The sequence below is a fragment of the Carcharhinus amblyrhynchos genome, chromosome 1 (assembly GCF_965287045.1).
Source record: "Carcharhinus amblyrhynchos chromosome 1, sCarAmb.v2.hapA, whole genome shotgun sequence".
NCBI lineage: Eukaryota > Metazoa > Chordata > Chondrichthyes > Carcharhiniformes > Carcharhinidae > Carcharhinus > Carcharhinus amblyrhynchos.
The window spans coordinates 111491317-111512850 of NC_137324.1; the positions used below are offsets into that span (position 1 = coordinate 111491317).

The 21534-nt window shown below is 41.1% G+C and overlaps 1 protein-coding gene and 1 non-coding gene across 2 annotated transcripts in view; one reads left to right on the forward strand and one right to left on the reverse strand.

Moving 5' to 3' along the window:
• cds1 (CDP-diacylglycerol synthase (phosphatidate cytidylyltransferase) 1) overlaps positions 1–4071 on the reverse strand; it is an 89332-nt gene extending 85261 nt beyond the window's left edge. The window contains exon 1 of the mRNA XM_080191147.1: positions 3966–4071. Coding sequence (XP_080047273.1) covers positions 3966–4022 — 57 coding nt within the window. The 5' untranslated portion in view covers positions 4023–4071. The remainder of the gene's footprint in view (positions 1–3965) is intronic.
• Positions 4072–5457: 1386 nt separating this feature from the next.
• On the forward strand, positions 5458–5648 carry LOC145351072 (U2 spliceosomal RNA). The gene has a single exon (XR_013888316.1). It is a non-coding gene; the product is annotated as a U2 spliceosomal RNA (small nuclear RNA).
• The last annotated feature ends 15886 nt before the right edge of the window (positions 5649–21534 follow it).

Genomic DNA, 21534 nt, shown 5'->3' on the forward strand with positions numbered 1-21534 from the left:
TACTTCAGGGGCATTTAAGAGTCAACCACATTGCTGTGGATCCAGACCTGGATCACATGTAGGCCATACTAGGTAAAGATTTCCTTCCCCAAAGGATATTAGGTGAACCAGATAGATTTTCACAACAATCAACAATGGTTTCATGGCCATTATTAGACTTTTAATGACAGAACCATGAATATAAACTGATATAGAAACACAACATGTTGAAAATACTTAGCAAGTTAGGTGACATCTGTGAAGAAAGGAACGGAGTTAACATTTCAGGTCGATGACCATGGGTTCTAATGAAAGGGCATTGATCTGAAACGGTAACTCTGTTTCTCACTCCACAGTTGTTGCTCAACTTGCTGAGCATTTCCAGCATTGTCTGTTTTTAGTTCAAACTCCCAGCACAGCATTTCACTTTTATAAACTGATATAGTACCACACTTCCATGTAATAAGAAATAGGCTTAACTTTGAGTTGAATATGACTCTTTTTCAAGAAGTGTGATATGAAATACAAGTCTGTTTTCTCTCTCCACAGATGCTGCTGGACCCGCTGAGTTTTTCCAGCACTTCCTGTTTTTATTGTAAGACTGAAGTTGGCTGCACCCGACTACATAAGAACATAAGAAATAGGAGGAGTAGGCCATCTAGCCCTTCAAACCTGCCCCGCCATTCAATAAGATCATGGCTGATCTGAAGTGGATCAGTTCCGCTTACCTGCCTGTTCCCCATAACCCTTAAATCCCTTACTGATCAGAATAATGGAGCACAACAACAACAATAACCCAACAAAGTAAATGAATTGGGAAGACAAGGAAAACCAAAAGAATTCAGGACAGAATTTGTAAACTTATACAGAGGTCTTGACAAGATGGGCTATTCTTTCTGGTTGTATCACAGGCTGGCATGGCTCCTGCTCTGCCCAAGACCACAAGGAACTACAAAAGGTCTTGAATGTAGCCCAATGCATCACTCAAAACAGCTTCCCATCCATTGACACTGTCTACACTTCCTGCTGCCTCAGCAAAGCAGCCAGCATAATTAAGGACCCCATGCATTCTCTCTTCCACCTTCTTCCATCAGGAAAAAGGTACAAAAGTCTGAGGTCACGTACCAACCAACACAAGAACAGCTTCTTCTCATTGAGACGTATAAGATGATGAATGGGATGGATAGGATAGAGGTGGAGAGACTCTTCCCGCTCAAAAAAGACAGTAGGACTAGGGGGCACAGCCTCAAGATAAAGGGGGGGCGGTTTAGAAAGGAGTTGAGGAGGAACTTCTTCACTCAAAGGGTGGTGAATCTCTGGAATTCTCTGCCCGTTGAAGTGGTGGAGGCTGCCTCGCTAAATATTTTTAAGACGCGGGTTGATGGGTTTTTGTTAAGAGAGGGGATTAAGGGTTATGGGGAGAGGGCGGGAAAGTGGAACTGAGCCACGACAGATCAGCCATGATCTTATTGAATGGCGGGACAGGCTCGAAGGGCTAGATGGCCTACTCCTGCTCCTATTTCTTATGTTCTTCCCTGCTGCTGTCAGACTTTTGAATGGACATACCTTGCATTAAGTTGAACTTTCTCGACACCCCAGCTATAATTGCAACACTAGGTCTGCACTCTCTCGTTTCCTTCTCCACAAACGGCATGCTCTGTCTGCACAGTGTGCAAGAAACACCCTTCACTGCTTTCCAACACACGTGACAATAATAAATCAATTCAAACCAAATATTCAAATGCTCTGAAGTGGAAGCTCCAGAATCTAATAGAAACAATATCGAGAGAAGACCAGGCTAAAGGTGCCCCAGGAACAGCAGGTGAAGGGACCACAAGTTCATTACCAGGAAAGGAAGCAGGAACCAAGCAAGAAACAAATGGACTAACCTGAGCAAGGAAAACAACTAACTGCAGCAGGTGCATTCTCACACAATTCTGCAGAAAAGCCTGAACAATTCTGTCAAAGATGTAGAGTCTTATTCTTCATTAGCCACAACATTTCTACCATCAACAACACAGAAACAAAATGAAATTCAAAAGGCACAAAAGGTAGACAAAAAACGTGCTCATACTCTGGAACACTGAATCAAAGGATGTTTGGAACACACTCCAACCAATCTCATCCTGAAGCAACGCTCCAAACAATGAATATATCTCAGCACAATGGACGACCCGCTGACAAATGAGAAGTTGGCTCTCAGGCTGGAGATACTTCGGCGTCTTTTAAGTCTGAGAACCAACCTCTCACACAAATCAGCAAGTCATCCATTGCACCGAGATGCATCCACCGCTCGAAGCACTGCCCCAGGACGAGACCAGCCGGAATACACTCCGGACATCCCTCGATTCAGCACTCCCAAGTATGAGCACATTCTTTGGAGAATACACAGGGATATGTAGCTCTCAGATTTATTTTGATTTCATCCTTGGTCATGGTTTAACTAAATGCGCTTGGAGACATGCTCAATTGTGTCAAGCTTAAAATCCCAGTTCCAATCTTACACTAAAGTTGACCACATCACCTTTGTCATTTTGTTTGTCTCCATCCTTAACTCATTCCCTATCATTGTAACCTTAATTTGTAATTTTGTCACCTCATAACTCCAGCTCACCAATAGCTATTATACTCATTATAATCTTGCTGAATATTTGAATATCACAAATACTTTTATCACTCATTTTTTTCCCTCCAACATAGCTGTAAGTAGCATCAAACCCTAGAGAAAGACATGCTCAATGGTCAAAAGTTGGAAACGCTCAGAGTCAAAATGACTCTTCTCCATTTGGAGAAGTCATACTGGACGTGAAATGTTAACTCTGCTCCTTCTTTGAAGATGCTGCCAGACCTGCTGGGTTGTTCCAACACTTCCTGATTTAATTTCAGATTTCCAGCATCCACAAAATTTTGCTTTTACATCAGTCTTGCAATGATGAGTTGCAGGAAGTTCCATCTCATCCATATTTTAATATCAAATCAGACAGCACAACCACAGTAAAACAGCAAAATACTAAACAACAACAGTTTGAGGGACCATAAACACAAGCATGAAAGAGGTCAGCCCAGTGAACCAAATTAGTGTTTCAAGAACTCAACACATTGGGGTCAAGCAACATTGAAAAATCACTCAAGTTTTATGATCACATCTGATAATCTAAGAATCACAGTTTTCAAATCCACTCCAATGTGATACTTCAGCTGCAATATGTTTACTCAAGACACTGACAAGTTTGAAGACCAACATTAACAGTAAAGAAGTCCAGAATGACTAAGTGTGGCAATCACATTCACGAGGACATTTAAAGACTGTAACATAATCACTGTAAGTTTACTGCAGATCAGAAAATAGTTTCTTTTTAGGGACTGCGTTGATCATTTTCCACTCAAGCTTAACATAAATATAATTATACTTAATATTTCTATAATTCATTCCCTCACTTGGAACTCTGTAAGTTAATGTGGTTTATGTATAAAATTATAAATGCAGGTGACAATAAGCGTAATGGATACAAACGTCTCATGAAATGTGACCTGATAGTTGCTAAGTGCAGAGACTAGAACTCTGTATTATCTTTCGGTCTTGTGATTGTCAAAATGTACGGCACACCAAGATTATTTTTTATTTGGATTGCTTAGTGATTTATAGGTCTGCTGATATTCTTGTTAGTTACACAATACTGACTCAATTGGCTGAATTACTGTTTAATCATCATACATAGTAGGTTAAACACTGATTTTAGACACTATCAGTATTTAACCCATACAGCAAAGTGTAGTCAGGTTTCCTCTTGTTCCAAACACACTCATTTGCTTATAGTTATTCTGCCTCGGTAATTACTTAACGTTAGCAGGATTAGAGGTCTGGTTTAAACACATTTCCTCAGTAGCTCCTTATGTACAGCAGGGTTATCGAAGAACTACATCAGGTTTCATACCTGGTCGCACACAAACAGCAATTCCTATCTATGATACAGGTAATTCCTTACCTTGTCGCTCAGGTTCTCCGGCTCCTTCTCTGCTTTCCTCCTCCTTGGCTCCGTCATCTCTGAGGGTCTTCGCCCGGGTTTACCCCCCTCACTCTCCCGGGTCTCTCCTCTCTCCCCCCCCTCACTCTCCCGGGTCTCTCCTCTCTCCCCCCCTCACTCTCCCGAGTCTCTCCTCTCTCCCCCCCCTCACTCTCCCGGGTCTCTCCTCACCCCCTCTCCGCTGTGGTTCCCTCCCGGATGTGTTTCTCTCCCCGGTCGCCGGTTTACAGCCTCACTCAGACGCACCGCTGCCTCGACGCCATCTGCGAACTGGCAGTAGGAGTGCAGGGATGGGGAGAGACGCCGCTGGTCTCGGGCGGGGCGGGGCCTTGCTGTGGGCTCGAGCTCGGATTCAGGACGGCGGCCGCTGGGCTCGGGCTGGGGCTCGAGCTCGCACTGACGCCGCTCCCGTGCTGACGCAGGCTCCAAATCGCCTGGTAACCGCGGCTAGGCGTAGCTCGAGCCGCTCCGCTTCCCGGTGGTGGCGGCGGCGCCGCGAGACAGGCGCGAGCGAGCTCCCAATCCCAGCAGCAAACTACCGAAGCTGCACGGCAGCATTCATTGATTTATCAAACTTTTTACAGTCCTGCAACAAATAAAAGGAGCAGCGCAAATTAAGTAATGCTACTAAGCGAATGTGTTTCACATTCGTCAGAGTCAGCGGGATTTTTTTTTGTCGCACCAACTCTTTTCATTTTTAAAATTGTTTTGTACACATATTTCTATTTAAAATTGCGGTGCCCTCCTCTGCCAGAATTCCAGCTCGTTTCACAACATAATTAAATGTCTACTTTCATGGGTGCAACCCATATGACATTGTGTAAAAATACGATTAGAGTTAAACCGCATTGCAAACTGCAGACTCCATTCACAACCAACCCGGCATCATAGGATTTTGTACGGAAGCCCCATGCCAGATTGCAGGACGGAATTAAGGCTAATCCAACATTGAGGGAATGTTGGCCTCTTGGCGACGCTATCTTTAGGGTGAGATGTCACTAAAGATTCCAATGTACTATCCAGAAGAGCAGAGGAACACCAGCCTTCAGTTGGATTTTGAATTTGTTTTTTGAAGCTAGCAAGAAATGGATTTTGACTTGCCCGATCCATTCTGAGCATTGCCTTTGTAACTTGAAGGATGGAATAAAATGTTTAAAAACATAATCTGGTTATTTATCTCATTGATGTTTGTGGGTTTTGCTACACAAATAAACTGCTGTGCTTGTTTAATATTGACAAAAGTATTGGAACACGTTATGGGACATCCTGAGATTATGAAAGGTGCTACATAAATAATGCAAGTTCTGTTTGAAAGAATGGGTAGGCTGTGCACGTGTGCAGAAAAGAGAAAAACTGATAGATGATCCTTTAAAATTATGAAGAGGTTTGATAGGATATGGAAAACAGTTATTAGCCGTGGGGGAGACCAAAACAGGGATCGTCAATACCGTCTATCGCTTCTCGGCCTTTTGGGTAAGATCAAGTGTAGTATCCACATGCTGTGCTTGGTTGAAGTCATTAGGTTACATTTTAACTTCATTTGAAGCAATTTTTAAAAGCGGCATCTCGACTAAGATGGCTAAGATGCAAATGAGATCAAGCCTTGGAGGAGCTGCAATGCCTACTCCAATCAGCTTGTACCATGGAGATCAAGCCCGAAGACAGGAGGTGAAAGCCCTGCTTTATCAGCTTGGATTGGGAATGTCTCAATTTGTTGAAACTCTGAATTAGACTTGATTTGATTGAATTGGAATAAAAACAAAAAAAATCAAATAAAGAACTCAGGACAAATTTCCTTACAGAGAGAATGCGGGACTGGCTGTCAAATGGAATGATTGATGTACATAGCACTGATACATATAAGAGGAAGTTTAATGCATGCATGAGAACGTACACAGGAACTGTCTGGAGAAAGATAATCAGAGTAGGATGAGTAAGCCATTTGGCCCTTCAAGCCTGCTCTGCCATTCACTATAATCATGACCAATCTGCTATCTCATTCTTTTTCAAAGTGGTGGTTGCATCCGACCCTCGAGTAAGTCGTGGGATGTTTAAAAATCCAATCACCAAAATCGATTTTGTAAAGATTCCCTGACCTTTTATTTTCTGAAATGAAATACAAATTCTCTATGCAATGTTCAGCATGACCACATGAGGCAATAAACCAGTCAGCGTGCCCTAGGTATATTAGCCCCAATTCACTTTCCCTTTCTACTAAGTTGATTCACACTCTTTCTTGACAAGCTGCATATAACCTATTGGTCGTTTTTTTCACCTGAAAGAGAAGGATAGAGACACCATTAGTCGATAAACCTTCTGGCCATGATGTCACATCTCAATCTGCCAAAGAGAATGTTATCTGCTCCACCAAATCCACAACAGGACAGATCATTAATGCTAGTTATGAATAGGGCTGTTTTCCTGCTTTCTCCCCATAATGCTTGACCCAAAAGATTCCCCCCCCCCCAATAATGCTTGATGCCATTAAAATATTAAAAAAAATCATTTTCTTGAATATATTCAGTGGCCTGGCCTCCACAGCCTTCTATGGTGTAAAATGTTACAGATTCACTAACCTTTGAGTGAGGAAATGTTTCCTCATCTCAGTCCCCAGACCTCATATCCTGAGACTGGTTCTAGATCCCCCAACCAGGGAAAACATCCTTCCTGCATCTTATCTGTTCTGCCCTGTTAGAATTTTATACATTTCAATCAGATCACCTCTCATCCTTCTAAACTTCTGTCAAACAAATCTGGCTCCACAGGGTAATGCAATTGGGCCAAATCATCTGTTTTTGTGAAGTAGAATCAGTGTAGTTAGTGCAGGGACACAGGTCTTGATTTTAAATTCCATCATTCGGTGAGATTTGTTGTCTGAGTGTGGGTGGTGCAGTGTGGTTAATTTTGGGCTGGGTCAACTTATCAGCCTAAGATTGCTCCATTCCAGCCATACCTCATTTCTTATTTGCCATCTTTAAAGTCAACAAAGGTTCCCATACAATCATGGGGGAGGGCTTCTTTAAAATCAAAGGACTTCATTGTGCTTCATCAAATCATGACAAAATTTGAATGTCAAGTCAGGGACATGCCTGGAAGGAGTAAGATTTGACAGCTGAACCACAGTGGAAGGCACTGATGAGCCCGAAGAGGTCATAGCAAACTTTGTGACACATTTCTATGGACCCCTAAATCCTAAAACTCCCAAATCCAATTTCCTACACTCAGCAGCCAGTACTAGCATGAGTCCTGCTGGTTTCAGAATGTACTTCAATATTTAAACAAGACATACGTGTTAAAATAGCTCAGGGCTCACGCTAAAAATAATGTGCTGGATTCCTTCGTGCCCATGGCAAATGTACCCCAGTAAAAAGCCCTTTTTTTAATTCATTAATTTTGCTGTCAACATTATCCTTTTCTTTCCAGAAATTTTTGATTCCAAGACACATGGCTGCTCACTAATAATGATGTGGAGATGCCAGCGTTGGACTGGGGTAAAACAGAAAGAAATCTCACACCAGCTTAAAGTCCAAACTCCCAGCCACCTGACGAAGGGACAGCCTGTCCTGAAAGCTTGCGACTTTTACTACAAATATACCTGTTTGGACTTTAAGCTGGTGTTGTGGGATTTCTTTCTGCTCACTAATACACAGGCAAGTGGTGAATTTTCATATATGACTTGTCAAGAAGCTTGGACAAAATAAAGATTAAAGAGTTAGATGAAAGGGAATTGATAAGGGTTCAGCTGCACTGAGGGATTTTGATATGCAAATTAACTTAGCAGTGGGGTAAACAAATATTTAGTTAAGTGAAACAATAAAGCATGGAATTTTAGCTGCTAAAACTGCAGAAGGTAGGAGTTCAAAGTGGGAACTTAAGAAGGTGGTGTAGTGGTGTTGTCACTGAACGAATAATCCAGAGACCCACAGTTAATGCTCTGAGGACCCGTGTTTGAATCCCAGCACAGTCGATGGTGAAATTTGTACTCAACAAAAATCTGAAATTAGAAGGTCAAATGTTGACCATGAGACGAATGCTGAAAAAAACCCATCTGGCTCACTAATGTCCTTTAGGGAAGGAAATCCGCCATCCTTACCTGGTCTGGCCTACACATGACTCCAGATTCACAACTCATAACTGCCCTCTAAAATGGTCCAGTAAGCCATTCAGTTCAAGGGCATTTAGGAATGGGAAATAATTGCTGGCCAGCCAGTGACACCCCATGAATGAATAGAAAAGAAAACACAAAGTCATTGAATTGAATAACATAAATGCATTTAAAGGAAGCCAGATAAGTAAATGAGTGAGAAAGGAAGAATAGGGTTAAATTAAGCAAATTGTGTGGAACATAAGCATTACTAGGTCAAATGGCCTGTTTAAATACTGTAAAATTATGTGTAATATCTACTCCATTTTCTCTGCAGCTCTAATGTTTCACAATAGCCAAAGTAGGAAGGCATGATTGATTATGGTGCCATACATGCCTTACATGCTAAAAGCATGACTCCTAAAATGGGTTGTTCAGGTAAAATTAAAAGGAATTAACAATAGGTGAGATTTTCTGTGCATCCTGCCACGTGTTTCACAGCAGCAGATCTGACCTGCCTTTGGCCAACAAAGGAATTTTCTAGTCCTGTCACTGTCAACAGGATTTTCCATTGAACACACCTCCCAACACCAGGAAACCTGTGACAGGAGTGTGCCATGAGTGGGACCATGGTTAAAGTTAACCTTCTGAGTTATTCAGTTCTCAATAGTGTCTAGACTGCAAGTGCTAGCACAGTATAAACAAGGAAGAGAGTATCTTGTCCTTATTCGATGCCCACAACTACATGGTTTGTAGCAAGAGCTGCTGGATAATGAAGAAGAGAGAAAGTTGTGGGTGATAATTCTCCCTGCTTGTACCAAAGAGTTAAAAAAAACTTAAATAAATGGCAGGGGAAAAGATCTGGAAAGGTAGGGAAAGAACCCACATCAGAACCAACAGCATACAAAAGATTAGTGAAGAGCTTTTGCTAAGGGAGTGAGGAGCTAAATTAAAAAGTAGTATCTCAGACCCAGCAATGTACGAATTGGCTTAGCAACCAACAGATTAGAAAATATAACACATGGATAAGGGTGGTGTGGAAAAAGAGGTGTTCCATGAAACATTAGAATCTGTACCATGACAGGAAGGAGCACTTGAATTGGGTTGGTCGAAGTAGAAAGGATTCATTAAGCAGTAACATGACTTTAAACTACTAACGTGCAGTGGCGGGGGGGGGAGGGGGGGGAGGAATTGCTAGAAATTGCAGAAATTTAAGAATTAGGAAAATAAAATAAAGGAGAAATTGAAGGGAGAACTGAAACATGGCTTCATAGGGAGCAAAACTGGCAACTAAATAGAGTCACATTTAGGCAGGAAAGTGAAGAAAGAAGGGAATTAGCTGTACTAGTTAAAAATAGCATAATGACAGTAGAAAAAGGATGTTACCAGCAGTGAGGTACATACAGAATCCAGCCAGAAGGGATCAATCACCATAACACTGGTAAACTAAAAATCACCAAATAATGGTAGGGAATTTGGAGAAGGAAAATGTCGGTAAATCTACAAGATAAGTAGGAGGCATAGAAATAATAACCATGGAAGATTTTAACTACTCCCTATACAACTGGTGAAAAGAAGCAGTAAAAGTAGAAAAGGGAATCAAGTTTGCACAGTGTGTACTGAATTCCATTGTTACCTTAGTACACAAAGAATCCATCAAGAAAAGAATCACTTCTAGATTGTGTAATGAATAATGAACCAAAACAGTGGCGCAGGAAATGCTCAGAGGACGTGGCTCAACATCCCACCACAGCAGCTGGTGGAATTGAAATTCAGTCAATACCTCTGGAATTATACAGCTAACCTCAGTAATGGTGATCATGGAATTGTCATCAATTATCATAAAGTCCCATCTGGTTCACACATATCCTTCAGGAAAGGAATAAGACATCCTTATCTGGTCTGGCTACATGTGACTCCAGATCCACAGCAATGTTACCTGTTCTCCAAAGATTCAGTTCCAGGGCAATGGTAACAAATCCTGGCTTTGCCAGAGATGCCCACGTTCTATGAAAGAGTGTGGAAGGAAAAAAAACTGGAAAAGCCAATATCACTTTTCAATTAAGATGTTAGGTTTAATCTTGCCGCACATTTGTGTAAATAATAAGGTTTAAATTATCAAATTGTACACCATATAAGCTTAGTAATGAAAAGTCTTAATTTCAATGTATTTTTCATGCAATTTATGAATTTTGGGATACTGTTCAGAAATTCTTAAGTTGGCATCTCTTTAAGTGCCACATACTGTGATGTGGTTTGAAGAAAGGACCTGTGCGAGTGAACTGGAATTATGTCTAGGACACATTTGGGATCCATTAGAGTCTAGTTTAGCAGTAAAGGGAAACTAAAGATACAATGATGATTGGCCAGGAAAATTACTTCAGAAGCTAACAAAACAGACATTTTACTGGAGGTGTGCTTAAAAAGCTTAATACATTTGGATTTGGAATATAAAGGGAGAAAATAATTGACAAACTAGCAAAACTAAAATAGGAAGTGAGAAGTGTTGTATGTCTCACTACAGTGATAGTAGCTTTGCCTTGGGAATATTTTTACTGGATCTTTGTTGTAAATATAAGGGATTATTTCTTAAAGGGGAGTTTACTTGTGAGCAGGAAGTCGTTTTGAGGGAATATTCTGTAAGACTAATTTTAGCTGTGTAAATGTAATTTTATGTGTTTCAGTTTTCTTTTTATTGTTAACAAATGTTTTAGTTTAATATTTAAAATTCCCAAAAGTGGTACTGGAGTTTGTGGTTTCTGAATTCAGTAAATGTCTCTTCTCATTGATAAAATACAAAAAGAAGAGATGTAATACATAGGCTAAATTTCCTTTTTGGATTTGGTCTTTGTGACAATTAGCATCTGCCAGATAATAACAGGGTGACCAAAACCCCTCTTTATTCCTACTCTTTGAACTTTGTAAAAAAAATTAGGCTGTTCACTCCTGGCTGACTGCTCACACCAAACATTTTATTGTGCATTAACAGGATCAATTGGTTTTGTAACAAGTCTAATTTATCTTAGATTACTTATTTTAATAAGTATAGACTGCTAATTTTGGCTCCCATCCATCCTTCCCATATTATGGGGGTAAGTTTGGGGGTGGGTGGGAAGGAAGGTGGTGGGGTGGGCATTGCTATATTTTACAAGCTCCCACATTCAAAACATACCAACAAGGACATGTAAAATACATTTGTAGGAGAATCCAAACTAAGATAAGTATAAGATGGATTTATTTGTAAATCCAATAAGTAAATAAGGAGCATTATGAATGCTGGACTTTGCAAGATGGTTATGTGTTAAAATGAATCCTTTAACTTCCAGCACCAACAGGATACTTGTAAGAGCTACTTTCCCTTTCTAAGGAAAGGGAACAGAACTGACAAGACTTTTGGAAATCTGGAAGATTTGAGTTGAGTGAAATGATTGCAACCTAGTGCAGCCAGGGGCAGTGAACCTCCTGGAAAACTGGGATTAATAGTGAACTTGTTTTTGTAATGCCACATATCTGTCAGAAGTGTAGTGCATAGCAAAAGTGTTGTAAGATGTAGCTCGATGGAAATAGTTGGCTGATGTGGAAGTACCTTTTATTTAGTTCAATGTAAAAACTTTATTTATTAATCACAGGTAAGGCTTACATTGCAATGTAAGTTACTGTGAAAATCCCGTACCCGCAACAGTCCAGCGCCTGTTCAGGTCAATGCACCTAACCAAAACCGTGGGAGGAAACAGAGCACCCAGAGGAAACCCACGCAGACAAGGAAACAGAGCACCCAGAGGAAACCCACGCAGACAAGGAAACAGAGCACCCAGAGGAAACCCACGCAGACAAGGGGAGAACATGCAAACTCCAGACAGACAGTGACCCAAGCCAGTGCTGTACTGTCCTATTGTAGTTGCTTGTTAAGTTTGATTACTGTTAATTTCAGTTTGCTACAGTAAAAGCCTTGAAACATGAAATCCTTTGATCATTTCCATTGGTTTGGATGTCTTTTTAAAAATTAATGGTCTCTACAGGATTTCAACAGAAGGAATGCTTTGGTCAGAGCAGTTAATACATTAAACTCACTAGCACAGAAAGTGATTGAGTCAAATAGTTCAGATGCTTTCAAAAGTCAATCAGATAGGTAGATGAGAGAAAATAAAAGGACATGCCGAAAGACTACAATGAGGCAACTGGAATAGAAGACTAGTGTTGCGGATAAATAGTAACATAGATGATTTGGACTGAATGACCTGCTTAGTGCTTTATATTCCAAGTCATATTTATGGTCATACCAGATGGGATGAGCTACCTGAGCACAGTTCAAGTTCAAATATGACATCCTCATTCTCTGTATTGTGTCTTTCCACACTCGCCTGTTCAGCACATCTAGACTGTCACTCCAGTTCTATACTGAGGGAGTGTGACACTATTAAAGCCACTGTCTTTCAGAAAAGATGCTAAACCAAGGCCCTATCTGCAATTTCAGGTGGATCTGTGTGCCAGAACTTTACCACCTCGCCTACCTGAGGCTCATAAGATCCCACTTGAGGCAAATGGAGAATGCCATTCTATGAGCCTCGCCGGCCTGTAAAATTCTGGCCATGATCCCACAGCACTAACTAATTGAACAACATCAGAATTATCCCTGGAGTCCTGGCCAATATTTATCCTTTAAACAACCAAAATCAGGTTATCTAGTCAGTGTCACATAGCTGTTTGTGAGAGATTGTGTGAAGATTGGATGTCATATTTTCTATGTCAACATCTAAACTTCAAAAGTTCTTCAGCGTTTTAGGACATCCTCAGGTCATGAAAGGTACTGTTAAAGTATGTTTTATTTCTCAACAGGACATTTGTCAACTGCATCATAAGGAAGAACCATATTGTTTAATGTAGTTTGTAAGACAATCTATAAAACAGGAAATTATGCAATGATACTGTAAAACATACACAAAAATGCAAAAGCACATTCACATTGTGACTGATTTAGTTTCCAAAGTGAATATGAATTTTCAGAATATTAAAAAAATCTTTAAGGCAATTGGAATAAATTATTATTCTACTTGGTTGAAACTTACAATGAGTTCAATGTTTACATTGGGTCTTTAAGGCTGGCTGTGAGTTGTAGAAAATTTATATTGTATGTCACAATGAGGCTTTTATCTTGGACTGACAGTTAATTACCCTACAAAACTGGGCAGAACATTCAAAGTAGTGAACCATAAACTGGTTAACTCATACAATAACCATGTTCTATTTATCACCATTTAATGATATTTTAAAATACACATTACTCGGTAAATTAATACATGGTTCAGTAAAATAGTGTTACTCCTAACTGCATCAGAACATGTTTTTTTCCCCAAAATACGTCTTTTTGCACTCAAGATTTCTTCAATCTGAGTTGGAACATGAGTTCATTGTTTTACGATAACGCTTGCGAAATTGGAGTTCTAAAGATTCACATCAGTACCACCATGGAAGTGGTACAGTGACTGATCTGTTAGCAATCTGTCTGTCATATAAATTCTCTTTACCTTCACTCGACTGCAAAACTGTACAACATGAAAAAATATTTAGAAATTTACTTACCTATAATTACAATTATTTCTAAAAATAAAGCAACATAAGAACATAAGAAATAGGAGCAGGAGTAGGCCATCTGGCCCTTCGAGCCTGCCCCGCCATTCAATTAGATCATGGCTGATCTGTCGTGGCTCAGTTCCACATTCCCGCCCTCTCCCCATAACCCTTAATCCCCTCTCTTATCAAAAACCCATCAACCCTCTTCTTAAAAATATTTAGCGAGGTAGCCTCCCCCACTTCAACAGGCAGAGAATTCCAGAGATTCACCACCCTTTGAGTGAAGAAGTTCTTCCTCAACTCCGTTCTAAACCGCCCCCCCCTTTATCTTGAGGCTGTGCCCCCTAGTCCTACTATCCTTTCTGAGCGGGAAGAGTCTCTCCACCTCTATCCTATCCATCCCATTCATCATCTTATACGTCTCAATGAGATCTCCCCTCATTCTTCTAAACTCTAACGAGTACAAGCCTAGTTTATTCAGCCTCTCCTCATAGCTCAACCCCCTCAACTGGATGCTGAGAGGGAATAAATGTTTACGAATGCATCAATGCTTGGATTCATTCGTTGGTAGTAGGACCTATTCTTATAGAAGATGAAATGGATCTGTTGCTTACACTTACAAAGGTATTCTTTGCTCCACATCATATTTTTAGATCCATAACAGTATCCTTCGAATATGTGGTGAAGAGATAATTTGTATTAGATTAGGTGAAGTCACCAGAGAATTGGACCACTAGTACAATAGAATATTTAAGATATCAACTTTAAATATTATTTATATAAAATACTGCAATTGGCAGCTCATACAGAGCTTCAGAAACTTGTCAAAAGGAAAATACTTTGGATGCTGGAAATGTGAAATAAAAACAGAAAATTCAGGAATAATTCTGAAGAGTCACATGGACTTAAAATGTTAACTCTGTTTCTCTCGCCAAAGATGCTGCCAGATCTGCTGAGTCATTTTGGGAAATAGTTATCCGGTAAATATTCCGTTCTTTTAAAGAAAGCTTTGTAACAGGTATCATGTAACTCAGCAAAGAATAAGTGGAACATATCATAAGCAGCTTCAACTGAATTTCAACTGACCTAATTACAGTAGGGATCTGTGGGTGTTGACAGATATAAGGAAATGTTTTTAGATTACCTTGTCCGTGATTGAGATCAAATAAAGTGGTCATATGAGATGACAAGGGGCTAGCTCTATGAGAGTTTCGATGGAGGGAGTAGTTGATGAAATGTAAGGTCTAGTAAATTACAGGAGAAAGGATAAGTAGGGCTGAGACAGGAATTGGAAACTATAAAGTGTGAGTAGTTGCTCAGTGAGGCCACAAAAGTGGCGGAAATGTAAAATCAATATTTTGCCTCAGGTTTCACAGTGGAGAACACTGGTATCATCCCAATAGTAACAGGTAATGCAGAGGTAATAAAAAGGGAGGAACAATAATCATTAATAGGGAAATAGTACTCAACAAACTATTGGGATTAAAGGTTGACAAGTATCCAGGGCCTGATGGCCTACATTCTAGGGCATGAAAGCAAGTGGCAGTGGAGATAGTGTGGATCCACTGGTTATAATATTCCAAAATTCCCTGGCAAATTTCCAGTGGATGGGAAAATGCTGATGTAATGTCTTTATACAAAAAAGGAGCGAGGCAGAAAGTGGGAAACTATAGACCAGTTAGTTTAACATCTGTTATTAGTAAATTTTTAAAATCCACTATTGAAGAAGTAATAACAGGATATTCAGAAAGTCAAAACGCTGACTTGGTGACCAACTTTTAGTAACCTGAGGCCATGAGATTCCTGCATAACGGCAGGAAGCTTGTCTGTTACCACGGTACTCAGAGGCATCTGTGCCAATGGCAGATGGGTGGAGGAGAGGCTGTCCCTGTCAGAAGTGCTCTGAGAGATGTCCCTCGACAATATCAGCAACATTGGGAACAATTATTTTCATTTAAAGCTGTTAATCTATAATAAAGGTTGCCATATAGCGAAGGCGGACACAACTATGACATTCAAAAGTGCAGAGGGGATGGGACTTCAAATCAGGAGGGGTGGGTGTTGTGTCCATCACCTACCTGCTCCACTGGGATTTTACCAATGACAGGATGGGTGTTGGGCGTGGCCTTAGGTTAATTAAGGCCATAAACTTGCCAGTTTAGGGCAACTTAAAGACCTCCTCTTGCCATTGTTGGTATTTTACCAGCTGCTCACACTGTGTGGCAGCATGATGGATGTGACCATCCCCTTTTGTACTCTCCCAACTTGGCCTCCCAATCTCTGCCCTTCACCTCTGAGGGGCCTGCTGACCGGCCTTGGTGAAGTTGCCCCACTTCCTTTGTTACCTGGCCTCCATCACTGTTCCTCTTTGGGGACTGACAGCAATACTATCAATGGCCATCAGTGGCACTGCTGGAACTGGTGATCTCCTGGCTATCTGATTGTCCAACAGCCCTTGGAGCAGGACATCCTCCACATGGAGGTGGAAGCCATGATCACAGGTATTTATTGCCTGACTGTAGTTTTGATTTGGTTCATTAAATCAATGACTGCTCAAAGAACTTTCAACAAATGGGAGATTTATGAACTAAATTTTCATTAACACACATACTCTGTCCAAGATCCTGGGTAATCCTGCCAAGCTCCGTCCCCGTGATGCTCCACATGATTGTGTCATCATGTGATGATGCAGTCTACATCCTCCTCATTTAGTTTGGGCCCCCTGGTGTGGGATGTAACAATGTACATGTAACTATGTATAATTAAGTATGTGCAAACAGAACAACAAATTTACAGAAGCGTCCAGCTGTTTGTACCAACAATAAAATACCAATTTGGCTCTTGTAGTTGATGCATAGTCTCTTGTGTGTCCATTGTGCACACTTGAACAATAGAACTCCAACTTGGCTCTAGTAAGTAGTGCATTCCCCTTCTTTCAGGATGAGTTGTGGAAATGGCAAAACTAAAATGGGCTGAATGATTTTGGTCAGTCCAGACTGTTTAAAACATGACAAAGTCCCGATACCACGTGCTGAACCTGCTCAAGCATTCAGAATGTTGATTGTGTAGATACCAACGGATACCAACAGTTGGCAGTATGTATTGTGGTAGGGATACAAGGCACATCGTTTATGCAGTAATGAAGACCTAGGTCTTGCCATTTAGGACTTCATCGGCGTGCAAGTTGAGGAAGACATTTGGGCCTGAGGTCTAGGAAAAGTGGTTGATCTGAGTAATCAGCCAGTGGTGGCTCAGCCATTGGAAACAGGTGACAGTGACTCCATACATACAGATCACCATTGGAGGCCACCACATATCTGTTGGGTGCAGGGCCTTGTCATTTTTGCACTGCTAACTGGTCATGGCCTCATGTTGTCTGCATATGGACCATTTGGCCGACTGCTAGAGGACATCGAACATAGGAATGTTTGTCATAGTGCATCTTGTTGTTTAATTTGCATTGTAGCAGTGCTTTGTGCACGTTGGTTACAACTTCTGGCTGCAAGATGGCCTTGGTGGTTGGGATCATGATCTTGGTGCATTCTGGGAAGTTGACAAGGGCAGGCCCTGAGGGAAGATTACGCAGGCTTAGAAGTGCAAGTGTGCTTGTACACTACATTGATGTTGTAGTGTAGTAGCTTTAACATCATGTACTGTAGCCGTACAGATGCTGTGTGAAGAGGTTTCTTTAGGGTGATTATGAGTAGTTGATGTTCAGTTTCCATGGTTGCCAGAAGACCATAGAGGAAGTCATGGAATTTTTGACATACATATTGTATCGCTGTGTTAGCGAGTGCCCTCGAGGCAAAAACTATTGGTCTACCATTTTGTATGCATGCTGCGCCAAGTACATGCTGTGACACGTCTGCTGAGACTATGACAGGAGCTTGGATATTGAAGCATTGTACAACTGGTGGAGATGCCAATGATCGTTTGAGTTTGTTAAACAATACTGTTCATAACCAATACCATTTGACATCCTGAGGTAGGAGTTAATGAAGTGATTTCACTATAATAAGGAATAAATTTTGAAAGGTAGTCTATCATACCCAAGAAATGCTGTAAAGCATGCTTATCAACTGGAATGTCCAAGTGGCGTTCGGCCGCAGTCTTCTGTGGATCAGGTTTTACACCATCATCTGTCAGCAGGTGGTTGCACCTGCTTGACCCTGAATTGGCACTTTGCAAGTTGAGCTTTAAATTCAGGTCCCTGATATTGTTTAGGACATGAGGAAGATGCTCATTATGTTCAGCTACCATACGACCCCAGATTAGGATGTCATCAACTATGATTTCACATGACAAGAACAGGAAATGCTGGAAAATCTCAGCTGGTGTGACAACATCTGTGGAGAGAGAATGGAGCCAACATTTTGAGTCAGGATCACCCTTCATCAGAGCTGCAAAGAGCTGTTCCATATTGTCCTGAAAAACCTCACTGTTGGTCAAAATGCCATATGGCATTCAGAGAAAACGGTATCTGTCTACCGGGGACATGAATATGGTCAATCCTGAGGATGCCAGATCCAGTGGGAATTGCCAAAATTCACATTTTGTATCTAGCACACTAAATATTCTTGCTTGTGGCATGGCCGTACTTACGCAAGGATATTTTGGCCTTGGAGGGAGTGCAGAGGAGGTTTACTAGGCTGATACCGGAGTTGAGGGGATTGAGCTATGAGGAGAGGCTGAATAAACTAGGCTTGTACTCGTTAGAGTTTAGAAGAATGAGGGGAGATCTCATTGAGACATATAAGATGATGAATGGGATGGATAGGATAGAGGTGGAGAGACTCTTCCCGCTCAGAAAGGACAGTAGGACTAGGGGGCACAGCCTCAAGATAAATGGGGGGCGGTTTAGAACAGAGTTGAGGAGGAACTTCTTCACTCAAAGGGTGATGAATCTCTGGAATTCTCTGCCCGTTGAGGTGGTGGAGGCTGCCTCACTAAATATTTTTAAGACGCGGGTTGATGGGTTTTTGATAAGCGAGGGGATTAAGGGTTATGGGGAGAGGGCGGGAATGTGGAACTGAGCCACGACAGATCAGCTATGATCTAATTGAATGGCGGGGCAGGCTCGAAGGGCTAGATGGCCTACTCCTGCTCCTATTTCTTATGTTCTTACGTCTGAAATGACCTGGTCTACTGTCTTCATGGGGTGATGTGGCCTGAATAATACTTTGTTTAAATGTACAGGATCAATACATATCTTGACCTTCCATCCTTTTTCACTGCGGCTACTCATTCTGTGGCCTCTTTGTGATTACATTGATGCTGTCTTGGTCATTTCATTCAGATGACACTGATCCTAGTTACACGTCTGGCCCTGGGAAAGTGACTGCCAGAGATACTGGTGGCATGGGAGAAAGACTGCTGTCATTTGGATCTGCAACATTTGGCGAATTGATTCCACTTGCCGTAGTGGTTACACTTTTTTCCAAAGGCAAAACACTACACCCTATTTGGAAGGTATTGGACACTGCAGTTGGTGCAGGACACCCCTTGAATTGAAAATACTCATTAATGGTGTTGTTTCGTGCTGAAAATCGTTCTGCAGTTTTTCAGATTGTTCAGCAGTTGTGCACACAGGTTATTAGCTGCTGTAGCTGATGTAGAACGCCCACTGTACTGCACATATTCGTGTTTCCCTCCTAAAATATGCTGTCCCCCGCCTGAAAATCACTCAGACTGCTTGTTTAAAATGCACATTTCTAAAGCACACTGTAAAGTCAGATCCTTCTGTTTTAGTCGCTTTTCTTGGAATATGTCATTTTCTATACCCCCTGCCAACTAGTCTCCAACAAATTTATATATGAACGCTTCAAATGCACATTTTTCTGCTAAAACCTTTAGTGTGTCCATATTGGATTGAATTGATTTGATTGGTTTCTGATTAGTAGACTGTGAAAATGTGGTGGTCTAAAATTATGTTTTTAAATGGGGATCATATTTCTTCAAATTTCTGTAGGAAAATTGCAGGGTCCTTTTTATATTCTTCTGAATCAAATTTAAATATTTCAAACTTTGTGACTGCTCGGGGACCCTCTAAGTTCAGCAATGTATAGGCTTGTACCTTTTTGGTTTTTTCAGACCGCACTGCACTACAGAAGATGATCCATTCCTGCTTAAATCTGTCCCAATTGTCTGCCACATGCTCATCAAAGACAAGGCAATGTTTCGAAGTCCTTGTGTTATACTGCCACCACTCTGACTTTTGAGCTGATGGGCTGAACTATTGTTCCCCAAACAATTCCAGCCATAGGCTTGGTCTCAAACCACAAAGCTAAAGAAAATTCTCTTTGTTTCACTGATACATGTAGATAAATGTCAGTAACAGCCAAAAATGCTGAACTGCACTTTTTTGCATTTCAGTGATCATCAAGTAATGTTTTGAACCAAATTATTTTCTCAGCTTCACTGTGCTCCTACAAGATGCTCATTTGCTATTGAGAAATCAATGCCATTTCAGTTCATTTCACACATATTACTTACAAAATACAAAATGTGTTTAAAAGATCTAATTTGTCTGCTATGGGAAAATGCAACACAAAATGTACACTCAATGCAGGGGGTGGAATCTAGACCTGTACATTTGAGAGCTGTACTGATGGCGCCAGCAGAGCAGTGCACTGACGGCCTTGACCTTCCTGCTAATATGAATAATTATGCATAGCTGTCAATGCAACTTTGCCTTTGCACAGGGAACAAGCTCAATGGGGACAAGTAGAAATGACGTCCAGTGGATACAAAAGGACATATGTACTTAAATGTAAGTGGATGAAAATGTGGACAAATAATTTCATCTGTTCTCGAGTTTCAAAATTAATTTTAAAATATTTGTTGACCTTTAACGTGGCTCGGGAGAGGGAGTGTTGTTCATGATAAATGAATTAACAATGTGGAGACGTAAAACAGGCTCTGTGGTCAAGTAACAATATTATACAGCACCCAATGAGCAGCACTGAACAGGGGCAACATGGTGGCACAATAGTTAGCACAGCTGCCTCACTGCGCCAGGGACCAGGGTTCAATTCCTGCTTGGGTCATTGTCTGTGCAGAGTCTGCACGTTCTCTCCATGTCCGAAAGATGTGCTGATTCGGTGCATTGGCCATGCTAAATTCTCCCTCAGTGTACCCAAACAGGGGCCAGAGTGTGGCAACTAGCAGATTTTCACAGTAACTTCATTGCAGTGTTAATGTAAGCCTACTTGTGACACTAATAAATAACTTTAAAGCAATCTGATGTTTGAGGCACAGTTAAACGAATATGCAGCTGAATGATACGGGTACTATGTTTGTTACTCAATTTGAGAATTCAGGGCACCCTCTCCGGAGAATACCAGTATCATACATGGCACCGGTTGGTAAGTAGGCTGAATGTTGTGTACACTATTTAGGAACAGATGCAGAAGAAGATCATTATCTATGCCCCTGTGGACTATGTGGCATAAAGAATCACAAGATAGTCTTGAATCCTTCAATACTTGGAGCTGTTTATTGAAGGTGGGCACTCATTCACATGCCAGGTCTAAGACTGCCCAAAAGGGTCCCACACTGGGCGGAGATAATAGCCCAGGCGGTCATCTGACCTATACTATTAAAGGAGCAATCCGCACCTCAAATCCCAACATATGACTCAAAGTAATCTGCTAAGGATTGAATATCCAACTGTACAATATACCTTATGGGGTTCCAAAGAGTGTTTGCTGCAAAGTATTACCTGTTCTACAGGCACTTCTCACTTGTGTAACCTTTCACCACATACATTTCTCATTTTGAATTAAATGTATATGCACGCCTTAGGAGAGGATAACTTTGAAATGCAAAGTAGAATTAGAAACCACGCCACACTCAGATGGTTTAAAGTTACAACAA